Source organism: Crocodylus siamensis, chromosome 5 (assembly GCF_052110815.1).
Source record: "Crocodylus siamensis isolate JL-2025a chromosome 5, ASM5211081v1, whole genome shotgun sequence".
NCBI lineage: Eukaryota > Metazoa > Chordata > Crocodylia > Crocodylidae > Crocodylus > Crocodylus siamensis.
Window position 1 is genome coordinate 4,121,925 of NC_143399.1, and position 13,016 is coordinate 4,134,940.

At 47.9% G+C, this 13,016-nt stretch overlaps 1 protein-coding gene across 3 annotated transcripts in view; it reads right to left on the reverse strand.

Moving 5' to 3' along the window:
- Nucleotides 1-8,142: 8,142 nt before the first annotated feature.
- Nucleotides 8,143-13,016, reverse strand: part of MOB3C (MOB kinase activator 3C) — a 59,606-nt gene continuing 54,732 nt past the window's right edge. For all 3 annotated transcript variants that reach the window (XM_090048758.1, XM_090048757.1, XM_090048759.1), the window contains exon 4: nucleotides 8,143-12,793. In XM_090048758.1, the coding sequence (XP_089904884.1) occupies nucleotides 12,764-12,793 (30 nt within the window). In that variant the 3' untranslated portion in view covers nucleotides 8,143-12,763. The remainder of the gene's footprint in view (nucleotides 12,794-13,016) is intronic.

A 13,016-nucleotide genomic window follows, 5' to 3' on the forward strand; every position in this document is an offset into this window, starting at 1 on the left:
CCTGTATCTCGGCAAGGAACCTACATGAGTGGTCAGACCTGGCTGACTGCTCCTCCCAGCAGATGTGCGGGTCGTTTAGGTCACCCATGATGACCACATCCCTTGAGCTGACCCAAGAAGTCCTGGCCCAGCTCTTCCCCCTGGTTGCGGGGTCTGCAGTAGATCCGCACCATTAAGTCTCTTTCCCCGTGACCCCCTTGTATCCTGACCCAGAGCACTTCAGCCTGCCCCTCCTCTGACCCCACCCTGTTAGTTGAGGACGTGTATTGCTGTTTGACGTAGAGCGCCACACCCCCACCTTTGACCTTAGCCTAAAGCCCTGGTTTGACAGCAGGCTCACCAAGAAGTTGCCTATTTATTGAAGCAGACCATCTTTGGATGGGGAAAGTGCTGTCTCCATCAAGGACAGGTACTGTTATTAACCCAAATTTGTGGGGTCTAGGTACTGTTGGGAGTGATATGAGTCCCGCTTCCATGGCATGATGGCAGAGAGACATCAGAGGATCAGTGCCCATTAAGAAAATGTCCTGTTGCTGGTGGTGGTTGTTAGCAAAAGTTTGCTTGTGGCGTAACTGCCAGTGAAGATGGGCTAAAGCTTTTTCAGAGGCATGGGCCATGGTAACAAAAGCAGGGAGGCCAAGTGAGTTAAAACAGGCAAGTGTTTCTTGTATCTCCCCCCAACCTTAGCCATCTAAATACATTTTGAGGATCTGGGCTGGAATTTCTTATTGCATATCCTGTTTGTACAGCACCTAGCACGATGCAGCCCAGCTGAGTCTCTACGAGCTATTCAATTACTTACAGGATCAAAAGGTTAATCATATCATCGGGGTGTTGGGATGCTCGGCTTGTAAAGCTCACGGTGACCCTTGGCTGGAAAGGGAATGAAGAGCAGCGTTCGCAGGGGCTGTCAGGACTAGTTCTTCCCCAGCATTTTCAACACGTTGGCCTGCGTTTGCTAAGCGTATGGTTGTTAGGAGAAACTCGGGCAGTTCACTTTTGGCATCCGAACCCTCCAGGCATATTTTTAAGCAGTAAACAGACTCCTCGAGCTAGGAAGTGGGTGAGATTCATTAGTGCCATTTCACCCTTGACAGCTGTCAGCTGCTTCTAGGCAGGAGAAATCAAAGCCAGCCACTGAGTCAGCAACTCAAACACCCTGAAAACAAACTAGTTGCCGCCTTTGGCATCAGACCAGCGACGTACAGCAGAACGAGGGGGCCCTGGTACTTCTAGGATGACCAGCACGATGCCCAAAAAACTCAAGTGCGGAGGCTAAGTGATTGAGGCCCTGGTCACAAGTCCGATAGAGAACCCGGGTATCCTGACTCCAACCGAGGCAACTTGTTCACTGGATGACGTGATCTCCCTTGCTTGCATTTCTCCAGACAACGCTAACCTGGCCTTTCCACTTGGGTCATGGGTCAGCCTATTGGGGTAGTGTGGGGAAGGCAGGCCCATTTCTGTAGTAAATGGCACATGTGCGAGGGAGGTAAGAAGCAGAACAGCCCAGGGGTCTCCATCTCAGATGGCCAAGCCACCATTTATGGGTCAACCGGAGGCCACCTTTGGCACGAGTCAATGCTTGTGAGATGCCTTGACCCCGGCAGCCCGCATGCCAGCATCGCACCCTTTTTCCTGCAAACGGAGGCGGTCTGAGAACTAGCCCAGCACGTGTTGCCAATGTGTCAAACAAGATGGAGCCATTCCACCATCCCCCCGTTAGGGAATATTGATAGGCTAAAGGGGACCTTTCGAGAACGCTTGTCATTAGGGGACAAAGTAGCTTGAGCGGGGAGGTCTCCTCGGTACCACTCTCCTAAGAAAGCAACATGAGTAATTGCAGTTGCTTATTTCTGGGAGTGCTTGCAGAGCGGTAGATGCTGCATGAACCTATTGCGATTGCCTCCGTTACCATAATATCGGAGCACTTTGTTCGTCCTTAATGTATTTATCCTCCCAACACCCTGGCGAGGGAGAGGGTCGTTTAGAGAGAGGGAACGGAGGCACTGAGGGATTATCCAAGGTATTTAGGCACCTGAACTCGCCACTTAGGTGACGCCGACATTCTCCAAGCTGCTGCCTAACCCTGTGCTCATCGGCATGCCCACCTCAGCATCCACCCCAACCCTATATATTAATAAACTGCATATAGCCCTAACTCCAGCCAAAAGTGGGATTCTCAGGCAAGAGGCTCAGACTGGCTGCAAACCAGGCTCAGATGGTGGCTGGGGACCCTCCCTTACGTGGCCAGCTTTCCCCATGCATTGTACAGGGGTCCACCATTGGGATAGACTATTTCGCCGAGCAGCAATCTGGTTAGGTATTCTACGCTCAGTATGGTAATCCCATAGTTTCTCTGGGGACATAGCTCTAAGCAACCAAGCTGAGGTCACACAGGAAGCCTTTTAGAGTTGGATGAAAACTCTTCCACCAAAACTTTGACGGACAATTCATCTCCGAGCATGAAAACTTGCATAAAAAATATTTAGTGTCGTTTTTTGGGGGGTTTTTTGCTTTAGGAAAATAAATTATTTGAGAGATTTTTGAATAACCAAGTTGCAGCAAGGGAAGTTTAGGTGAGATATTAGGAAAAACTTTCACTTCAGGGTAGTAAAGCTCTGGAACAGGTTCCCCCGAGAGGTGGTGGAGTCTCCATCCTTGGAGGTTTTGAAGACCTTGGCTGGGATGATGTAACTGGGGCTGGTCCAGCTCTGAGCAGGGGGTTGGACTGGATGTGACCTCCTGAGGTCCCTTCCCACCCTCCTTTTCTATGACCTTATGACTTTTAAAAGCAATTGTTTTGGTAAAATGCTCTTTAAACACCCCCGTAAACTTCTCCCTTTTTCCCCAGTGGAAAAAGGTCAAAGAAAAGAACAAAAGGGAAGCGAAAATATGTTCCTGAAAACCTGGAAGATTTTATTTAAAGATGGAAAATGCTGGCTATAATGAGAACATTTCTCTTTTCTTCACCAATGGTTCTACAAAGCCACTTGTGCTTTGCCAACCAGCGCTTCGGTTAAAGATCCTCTCATTTGGAGCAGACCTATTAGCTATTACGATGTGTTGTGCTTGCTCAGTCATCTGATGGGCATATACGGATGCTCAGATATAAGTTACAACGGCTCCTAGCTACTAAGCTGAAAAGCCCCAAGGCAAGATAGTAGCCTGACCATCACCCTACACCAAATTGCCCAGCATAATTACGTGTGCCTTGCTCAGAAAAACACAAGCCAGCCATGCCAATGAAACAACACAGGAGCGGAGCGTTTAAAAACCACAAGATGCAAGCTTCTCCCCTTGTAATAGTTTCCCTCTTTCTTTACTGCTAATTTAATTAGACCCTCTTTTTTCCTTTCTGAATTCCCACTGACTTTGTTTTGCTCACTGGTAGGAGCAAAAGCTGCCAATTCCTGCACTGTAAGGCTGAGCTGATGAGCTTCTACTGACTGCAGCAGATGTTACGGCTTTATAAAACCAGTCTTTCCATCCCTCTGCCAAGCCAGTAAATGTCAGCCCCTTCAAAGCTGGAATTTTAACTCTCTTGTTAGCTCCAAATTCATCGTGGTTGCGTTTTTCCTTGCTTTTATTTAATAACAGGCATGTGTCATTAAATAGTGGATCTTGACGGAAGGTAGTTAGTGGGGTCCGCCAGGGTTTGGTACTTGGGACCGGTGCTTTTCAACATCGCCATCAATGATCTGGATGCGGGGGTGAAACGCACGCTGGCAAAGTTCACCGATGACACTATGCTGTGGGGAAGTACAGGTAGGCTGACGATCCAGGTGGACATAGACACGATTAGTTAGATGGGCGGACCAGAACCAGATGCAGTTCAACACTGAGCAGTGTAAAATGCTCTGTCTGGGGAGGAAAAATTCACAGCAAACTTACAGGCTCAGTGGCGCCACGTCCGAAAGGGACCTGCGGGTCAGAATTGGCCATCAAATGAATACGAGCCTCCAGTGTGATGCTACAGTTAGCAGAACAAACGATACGCTGGCATGCATCAACTAATCGCGTCTCAAGCAAAACTAAGGACATTATTCTCCTGCTCTACTCGGCATTGGTGAGGCTGCAGCTGGAGCACCGCGTCCAGTTCTGGGCGCCGCACTTCAAGGAGGATGTGGACAAGCTCAAGAGAGTCTAGAGAAGAGCCATGTGTATGATTCGAGGCCTGAAGAGCAAGCCATATGAGGACAGGCTGACAGATACGGGACTGTTCAGCCTAGAAAACAGAAGACTTCCGGGGGGGGATTTGGTGGCAGCTGACAAATATATCAGGGGAGAGCATCGGGAGGTAGGCGAACAAAGCACCCCAGGGGAAAACAAGGAACAACAGCTATAAACTCCTAGAAGAAAATTTCAGACTGCATATAAGGAAAAACTTCTTCGTGGTACATGTGAGCAGACTCTGGAATAAGCTCCCAGCGGAGGTGTTGCAGGCAGACCTGTTACAAACTAGTCGGGGGGACCAGCAGGCACTGGGGGAGTCCCTGTTCCCCCGAGCACCGCCAGGAGTGACCAGGAATAGCGGTCACAAGCTGGCAGAGGGGAGATTCAGACTAGACATCAGGAGGCGCGACTTCACGGTCAGGGCGGCTAGGGTCTGGGACCAACTTCCAAGGGAAGTGGTGCTGGCTCCTACCCTGGGGGGCTTTAAGAGGAGGCTGGGGTCATTTTGACCCCAGTGCTCTTTCCTGCCATGGCAGGGGTCGGACTCGATCTGCTCAGGTCCCTTCTGACCCTACTAACCATGAAACTAGTCGTGTCCCCCAGCCCCCAAACTATTTTCATTGTTCTCTGCTGGACTCTCTCCAAAGTTTCTGTAGGGTGGGGGGGCAAAACTGGACACAGGACTCCGAATGTGGCCTCACCAGTGCTGAACAGGATCATCAGTGCTATCTGCTCCTTACACCCCTAGCTCTTCATACATATATGTAGTAAAAAGCCTATGCAGGGGTGTAAGTTGTAGCCGTGTTGGTCTAAGGACCAAGGCAAATAAGGTCTTTCGGGTGAATCTGATATCTTTTATTAGATCAACTTAAGTTGGTCTAATAAGTTGGTCTAAACTTAAGTTGGTCTAATAAGATATCAGATTCACCTGAAGAACCATGTCTGTAAGAAGACTATGAAAGCTCAAATGCTACAGTAACAGGAGAGACGGCCATGATTTACAGGGCTGATACCGATGTCACCGCTTTGTCCATTCAAATAAAAAGCCGGGAACAGCCCCATGCTGAAATAAAGCACTGTGCTGGCGCGTGAGCTCTGATGTAGCTCTAATGAGCTGTGGAGGCCATCTGCTCTGCAGAGTCCAAGACTGTAAACTAAAATCAAAGCTGGCATCCTCAGCTGCAAAATGTATAGCCCTCAAGCTACAGCTTCTCGCAACAGGCCAGTGGTGAAATGTGTGTAGTCACTGGGAAAACCCAGCAGTGGGAGACACTCACAGGCCCCATGGGATCAGCAGCAACACACAAAAGAAAAGCAAAATAGCGTCTCATAAAATAATCGGGACAACCTCCCAGGGTGCAAGCTGATTGTAAAAATCCCGCTGTGAGGATGGCTCGTCCACACGCACAAGGTTAGGCTCACGGCTGAAGGCTCTTCACATCTGCAGTAGGATGACTGATCCCGGCCCGCCTGTGGCCCCATCTCATCCTCGATCCGTGCCACAAACAGAAAGTAGGAAGCTACTCTGACTTTTTCAGCGATTGTAGCATTCATTTGCTCAACGTGGCCTTGAGCACTTCGGATTTACCCAAATGTCTTGCAGGGAATCCGCATCCCTGCAGGGATTGAAACTCCGGGTGCCTAGATGCATGCTTGAAACCTTTGACTCCCTGACCCCAAACTTTTGACTCTACACCTGTCTTTGCTGAATCTAAAGCCAAGTGATTTCTCCTGTGTTCCTCTGGTGTGAGTCCCAGGCAACTCTCTTGACAGCAATACTGTTACTCCAGGTACATACGAGCTTCTCATTACTAAAAGGGGAATAAAGAAAAATAAAGATATTTTCCTACAGGCCTGGAAAAACGGCTATTCGGTTTTCTTTTTTGGCAGAAGGTAGGGCAGGAAGATAGCGAACCTTAGAGTAACTGTTTCAGAGAGGCATGGATTTTCATAGCCTGTTTTGTCAGGTGCTACGGATGGCTTGCAGAAGTACAAAGGACAGAGGATGGGAGCACTGCTGAGAGAGGTGAAGGTGGGTTCAAGAACTGAAGCTGGCCTGAAGACAGTCCTCCCTGGCTGACAGCCTCATAGGGCCCACAGACTGCATTATGTTAAGTGTGGTCTCAACAGAGACTCTGGATTCATATCCCATCAAGGGGTTAACTGCTTTGTGTATCCCTATTGACCTATCAACTTCCCACTGTGCCTCTCAGCAGTACTCTTCCCCCTATCCTTTATATTTAAATTCCCACTTATTTAGAGCCCTGACTTTTGGCAAGTCCATCCATAACAGTGATGAAAGAGAAAGCTTATGCTTCAATGGACCAGTTTGTCTCGAAGGTGCTACCTTGCCTTCTCCCTGGCTTCTAGCTGACGTGGCTAAATCTCTCTACTCATAGTTTTCTTTACGGGAACTGCAAATGTGCCGCCCACGTCCTAGAGTCAGACCAAGGCAATGCTAGTGCCCGATCCTACTAAGACTTGCACACGCCCTTAGCCTGGGAGTACAGGAATGGGGCAGGTTCAGTGCCATGGGACGATTCACCACGTGCAGATTTAAGCCCATGGGTCAGCCGTTGCCGGATCAGGCCGCAAGTTTATCGCTTGCAAAAGGGAACCTGAATTCTTTCTGCCTTTTCCTTTTACAAGAGCATTTCTATCCATGCTATAATACATGCATCAGCTCAAAGGAACAAGGACTGCATGGATGGTCAGGCTGCTCACACCTTTTTCCATCAAGCGTAGCAAGACAATAATGATAATCAGCAACACATGAAAATCACCGACAAGCATAATCTAACACAGAGCTGTCTACCTGGTGGACCTCAAGAGGTTAATGTGTAGCCCTCAGGATCTCACCCAGCCCTCGCTCCCCTCCTTTGCAGAGTCTCCAGGCTCCTTCCTCTCCCAACGGCTGCCGCTTTGTCCCAGGGGATGGGACAATGCAGGAGGCCAAGAGTGAGTACAGGGCTTCACCAAGGGGAAAGGGTGGGATTGTGGTGGGGATTGTGCCCACACACCGCAGCAGTGGGTTAGGGGAGCATCTACACTGAGTGTAGCCCCCTGGGGTCTTAGAAGTTGGACAGTCCTGATTTCAGAAATAACTCTCGATAGCACTTTAGATGAGAAGCTCAATTATCAACGTTCACACCTACCTCTTCTCAGCTACATCCAGTGGAATATAGGAAAAAAAAAAGATACAGGCCCTTGGAGACAACCTTGGTGTCATTAGAAACAACAGCCAGTCATGCAACCTGCTCTTGTGACTCCTTTTCCTAACCCGGTTACAACATCGTTAACGTAAGCAGCACAGAGAGGGACTGGATCGTGCTGAAACCAGGCCATGTAAATGTGGCTAAATGCATGAAGTTAAGTAATACTTTGCAGCCCTTTTCATCTAGAGTTGGTGATGTGCTTTATAAAATGAGAAAGCAAGACAAAATCTGGATAGATTGTTCTCACTGATGGAAGAGGCCCGCCTTAGCTGGGTAAACTCCCCTGGGCTGCTCTGGACTTACAGCAAGGTGAGAGAAAGATCAGGACCCAGAGGTAACTCTTCTATTCGTTTTAAATAAGATATAGGGCTAAAAGCCCTTACACCTCAGTTAGACAGGGTGCTTTGGGTAAATCTGATATCTTTTATGAGACCAGCTAAAATAGTTGGAAAAATTCTTTGCAAGCTTTCAGGTGCAAACACCCTTCTTCTGGCAGAGGGAGCATCCACAGTTGTTTTGCACTCTTCGAAAGATTGGGATATGCCATATCTTCCTCTTGTGCTCTTCCTGGATGGGATATGCCATACCATCCCTCCCTGGAACCTGTACGGAAAGTCCTCAAACAGTTACAACCCATACTAGAGGAAGACCCAATTCTTCAAGAGACCTTCCCAGAACCACCGAACCTGATGATGGTGGCCTCATTGTTGGAAGTTAATCAGTAAAGAACGGAAGACGCTGATTTCTTGGTTTCTTTTCATTGATGGTTCTTTAATTAGTAACAGATGAAAACACTTGGAATCCTACCAGTTCTTACAGGCGCAACAAATATTGGAGTGGCACTTATTCCATTTTTTGCTCTTTGTAAAAATATATATATTTGGCAGGTGAGTTGTGTGTTTTGTTTTGTTTTTTAAAGAGACATTCACAACAAATGGAGTGCTTTGAGCACAAAGAAAGCTGGTGCACATTTCTCCTGGCTTGAACACTGACATTTCATAGCGAAAACTTAGGACAGCACCTGATATAAATATCAATATTATATACTATACAAAACCTTTATAGAAAAAAATGCTGGAAAACACATATATGACTATACTGTGGCTCAGATCATTTCTTTTTTAAACAGAAAAAAAAATCACTTTCCTTCTTGTCAAGAAGACAAGAGGTAGGCAATTGTCAGACAAAGAAACACAGTAACATTAAGACAATGGGACACAAGGCTAGTTAATAGGTTCTCCAAGCACTTAAGAGAAAGGCTCAAGTGTGAGCTCACTGGTCCATTAGAGTTTACATGCTAAAAACCATCAAAGCACATGAGTTGATCACAGTGAGGTGACAGTGTCTCTTAGTGGTATCTGCTTCTCCAAAGCAAAGAAGCATATCAGAAATGCTGACTGCTGTTCCCTTAGGTTTGCCTGCCTTCATTTAGGATCAAGACTTGTAGTACATGAAGGTACGCCGCTCCCCCCATCAATGGGGGACAACCGACATAGACTATAAACCTTGTCATGTGGTGCGTGTCTTCACAAGAGGCAATGCTCCTCTGATGGCACAATCCTGGGATGCTAAAACACAGAACCTGAAATCTTGATGTAAAGTAGCCCCCGATAATATAGAGAACATAAAATTACTCTGCTAATCTTTCTGTAGCAGCAATAGGAAGGTGAGTCGTGTCTTGCCACTCCACCAGATTCCCTTCTGCAAATCCTTCATCTGTTGCGTATGCTGCAAATCCTCCATGGGCTGGTCCATCCTCCGTGGCAAATCCTCCATGGGCTAGGAGGGATCTGCTGGTATACACAAAGTAGGAAAAAAATCCTGATAAGAAGTGCAAACCTGATACTGGCCTGGTTAGCAGCTGTCTGCTCCTGGGACTAACTCTTGCTTAGTCCGGACCATGTTAAATATGTCTTGGAAACACTGTGAAGTTCCCTTCATTGAGTAGAAGGAGGAGATCCGTTTCCTGGGAGAAAAAATGGCTCTTGTAGAGATGGAGCAGTCCACTGGTATGGAATAACGCAGTTATGATTGTCCGTATCCTATGCTGAAAAAGTGGTCTGTTGGCTTTTAACCCTGTAAACCCAGTAAAGATTTGCATGACTTTGAAAATAGTGGGATGGTGGGGAACATTTTACTTAAATGCATTCAATCAACAATCACTTGCTCCATTGTGAACACATTCAGGGAAGCAGCCACCAGCAGTGAATTTGGTTTTGTATATGGAAGTTATTAGACCATTAACTTTTTTTTTTTTTTTTTTTTTTTTAACCTATAAAAAGTGTGAAGACTGATTCAGGGTTTGACGTCACTGACAGCTGCCTGGCTTGGAAAGTTTTGGAAACACCGGGGGTCAGTCAGCTCTCAGTGCCCACTGATACCAAAAGAAAGTGCTGTAGACCTTGAACTCACAGCTCTGAGCCCTTAAAATACAGTCTTTGTTCAGAGACATCTTTGCAGTGAACCTGGATCTAGATTGCAGGCTGATTTAAGGCTTTGTGCGGAGACTTTCTGTGGTCTTAAGACAAAATCTGAGAAGCATGAGCAGTTTTAACTGAGTTTTCTTTTCAGTGGCAGGGCTGTGGTCAGGCCCTAGACTCAGAATGATGTTGCAGGCTCTGAGGCCCAAACACAGAACAAAAATAGGCTGAAAAATGGGGTATGGACATCATACAAAAGACTCAGCACTACAGCCGAGATGGCAAGAAGGTGGGACTACAGAACCGGCTGGGCCCATGGGAGCTGCCATGCTCCTTCTAGCCTGCATGTACGGGCCCACAGCCTGTCCTTCAAGGGCAGGGGCTATCAGAGACCACTGGCATGTTACACACACATGCACACGCACACAAATACACACACGTACTAGGCTCTGATCATACCCATGCATATCTCTGCTACAGTTATTGCTAGGGAGTGAAATGAACTCTTTTGACTAGGCATTTAATATATACATCTTATTTAAAAAAGGATGAAAATAATGGAATGATCTGGTTCGTGTTTGTGCACTGCTACTCTCTACGGGGTGGATGCAGGATCTCTCCACTGTCCGCCACAGGCATAGCTGAGTTGCTCCATCAGCTCACGGAGCTGGGACGTGTGCCTCTGAGCCCAGAAGGTCTTTACTGGCTCCTTATGCGATGGGATGCCACGTGGCCACGGTAAAGCGACATCCGGGAAGTCCCGGGTGGGCTGAGATCTGCTGATGGGGCAACAATCCCCTTTGTGTCTCTTATACCATGTTTGACCACTGCATTGCATTTGCGTGCACTCGTGTATTGTACTTCGTGAGGTCTTTCACCATACACGTGCCTTCAAGCAGCGGGCATTGCAACAGGTGGTGCATAGTCTGAGGCTCCGTGCCGCAGTCACAGGTGGTTGAACCAGTGGCATAGCCCCACTTCTGCCCTGGTTCCTTGGAGCACCCGCCTCTGGTACGTAGGTACGGTTGAGACATCACCGCCTGGACCACGGTTCATCCGCCCCGGTGGCAAGGACTTGGCCACTGGACTGTCCATTTTTCCACTGTCAGGTGTTTTCTTCAGCCTCTCATTCCACATCTGTAGTCGTGTCTCCTTGGTGTGGCATCGAGAAGTTGGGAAGCTGGTGAGGAAGCTCCTGCGTGACTTCAGACATTTGTGTGCTGCGAGGCGGCGGTCTCGCATCTTCAGTTTATTGCAGAATCCACTGCAGAAAGGTGATGGTCGCCCAAGCGTCGAGCCAAATGTGTTTCCGTTAGTGGGAGCAGCTGCATGAAAGTCAAAAGCATCGTGCTACTCCTGGCAGCAGTGCACGTGGTCCATGATCTTGATTCTGCACCTCTCTGGCTCTCTCTGGGACCCCTGCCTTTCTACAGGTCAGGTCCTGGGGTTTCTTCTCCATGCTCCCTCCTTCCTTTCTCAGGGTCCCAGGAAAGTTCAGCAAGGGAAGGCATATTGAGGCATAAGATTTTGCCCTCAGTATCTTGCGAGGGATGCTGTCTTTAGCCTGTTGTTTAAACAAGCCACAGCGCACCGGAGCTAACGTGTCTCTGGAAAAAAATGAAGTTGCATTTCTTTGGCCTCAGGCTCCAGGGAGTAAGTTGCCAGGTGAAAACACTGTATAATGGACACACAAGAACTAATTCTCTTCCGACTGACACCAGCTTGAGTTAGGGCTAATTCAAGGGAGGTCAGGAGAGGAAGACCATTTTCACCTCAGTGTGAGCAGAGGGAGCCAGGCCCAGGGCTTGAGTTTGAGAAACCAAGTTCCCATTCCCACGTGGGTTGTTGAACGTGGCTCAGGGAGATGAGCAAGATGAAAGGTTCACCTGTAAGACGAGCGATGCAGATGCTGAAGAAGAAGAACTAATGGAGAGCAGTTGGTTTTAAAACCACAGCTATCATTTCAACACTGAAAGAGAAAGCTACTGCCAGAAGCAAAGCAGTATTCCCCGGGGCATGCAACTTAGATGAATAAGATGATGTACACTGTTTTTTAATTGGGTGCAATAAGTAGGCACTCTTAAACTACTTATACATGGAGAGCTCACCGGGGAATAGGCCGGCACCCCTAGTCGAAGCGCGCAGCATCGATACAGGGACAATGCTGGACTCGTCTCCAAGTTTCAGACCTTTGTCCCTGGAAACAGCCCTGACGGGGGGATCCCAAAGGCTGCACAAGGGTCATCCCCGGTGAAGGAGAGAAAGAAGTGGCTCTGGGTCAGGCACTGGGAACAGCAAACTTGATAGGGGTCTGAAGAAAGGCTCGAATCTTCCACAGGAGCAAGGTAGCTTTTGTGGCTGGAGAATGGCTTTATATTGCTCCGGGGACATCTTCACATTTCTGACCAGGTCTTTGGCTCCACCAAAGAAGAGACCAATTGCAGAAATTGCATCTCAAATTTGACAGCAAGCCTAGTGCATGCTGGGACTGGTGCTTATTCAATAGGCATTAATACTCTGGGCAGGCATCGTTGATACCCGGCACTTAGCTACATATTTGACTCTCCAGGCTCAGCATCGGAGTTTAAGGAGATCCTTATAAAGCTGAGGACACTGCAGCATGATAAAAAGGGGTGGTTGAAAGGACTTGAAGGACATCGGGGGGCTAAGGGAGCAGTCCACAATATGGGCATGTATAAGATGTCTTATTCCATTCGAGCCACTGGTTCTCTAAAAACAGTAAGTCCATAGAGACTGGGATTGTCTTTCAACTGTGTTCAGCAACTCCTAATATGATTCAGGATTTTGCCCAGGCCATAATATGGCTTTTAAACAGTACATATTTCTATAAATTTCAAATCCCCAGCGCCAGTCCTTCGAGACAGATTGTCCCAACATCCCATTGCGAGTTGGTTTGGTGTGACGCAGGCCAACTGCTCTTCAGGAAACCCTTCAGTGGCAAATCCTTTCCGTCATTTCTTTCTGCACAGGGAAAAGAAAAACAGATAAAACACCATGTGCTATTAAGGTGAAGTTTCAGCCAGCTGGAGGGCTACACGAAACACTGTTAGGGTCTGACCGTGCACTTCCAGCAGAGGTGGTTTGGGATGTTGGTTCTCCTGGGCCGCGTCTACACAAGACGTTAACTGCGCAGTAGCCTAATAACACTGTGTACTAGCGTGCCGGGCAAAACCCATGCTAAGAT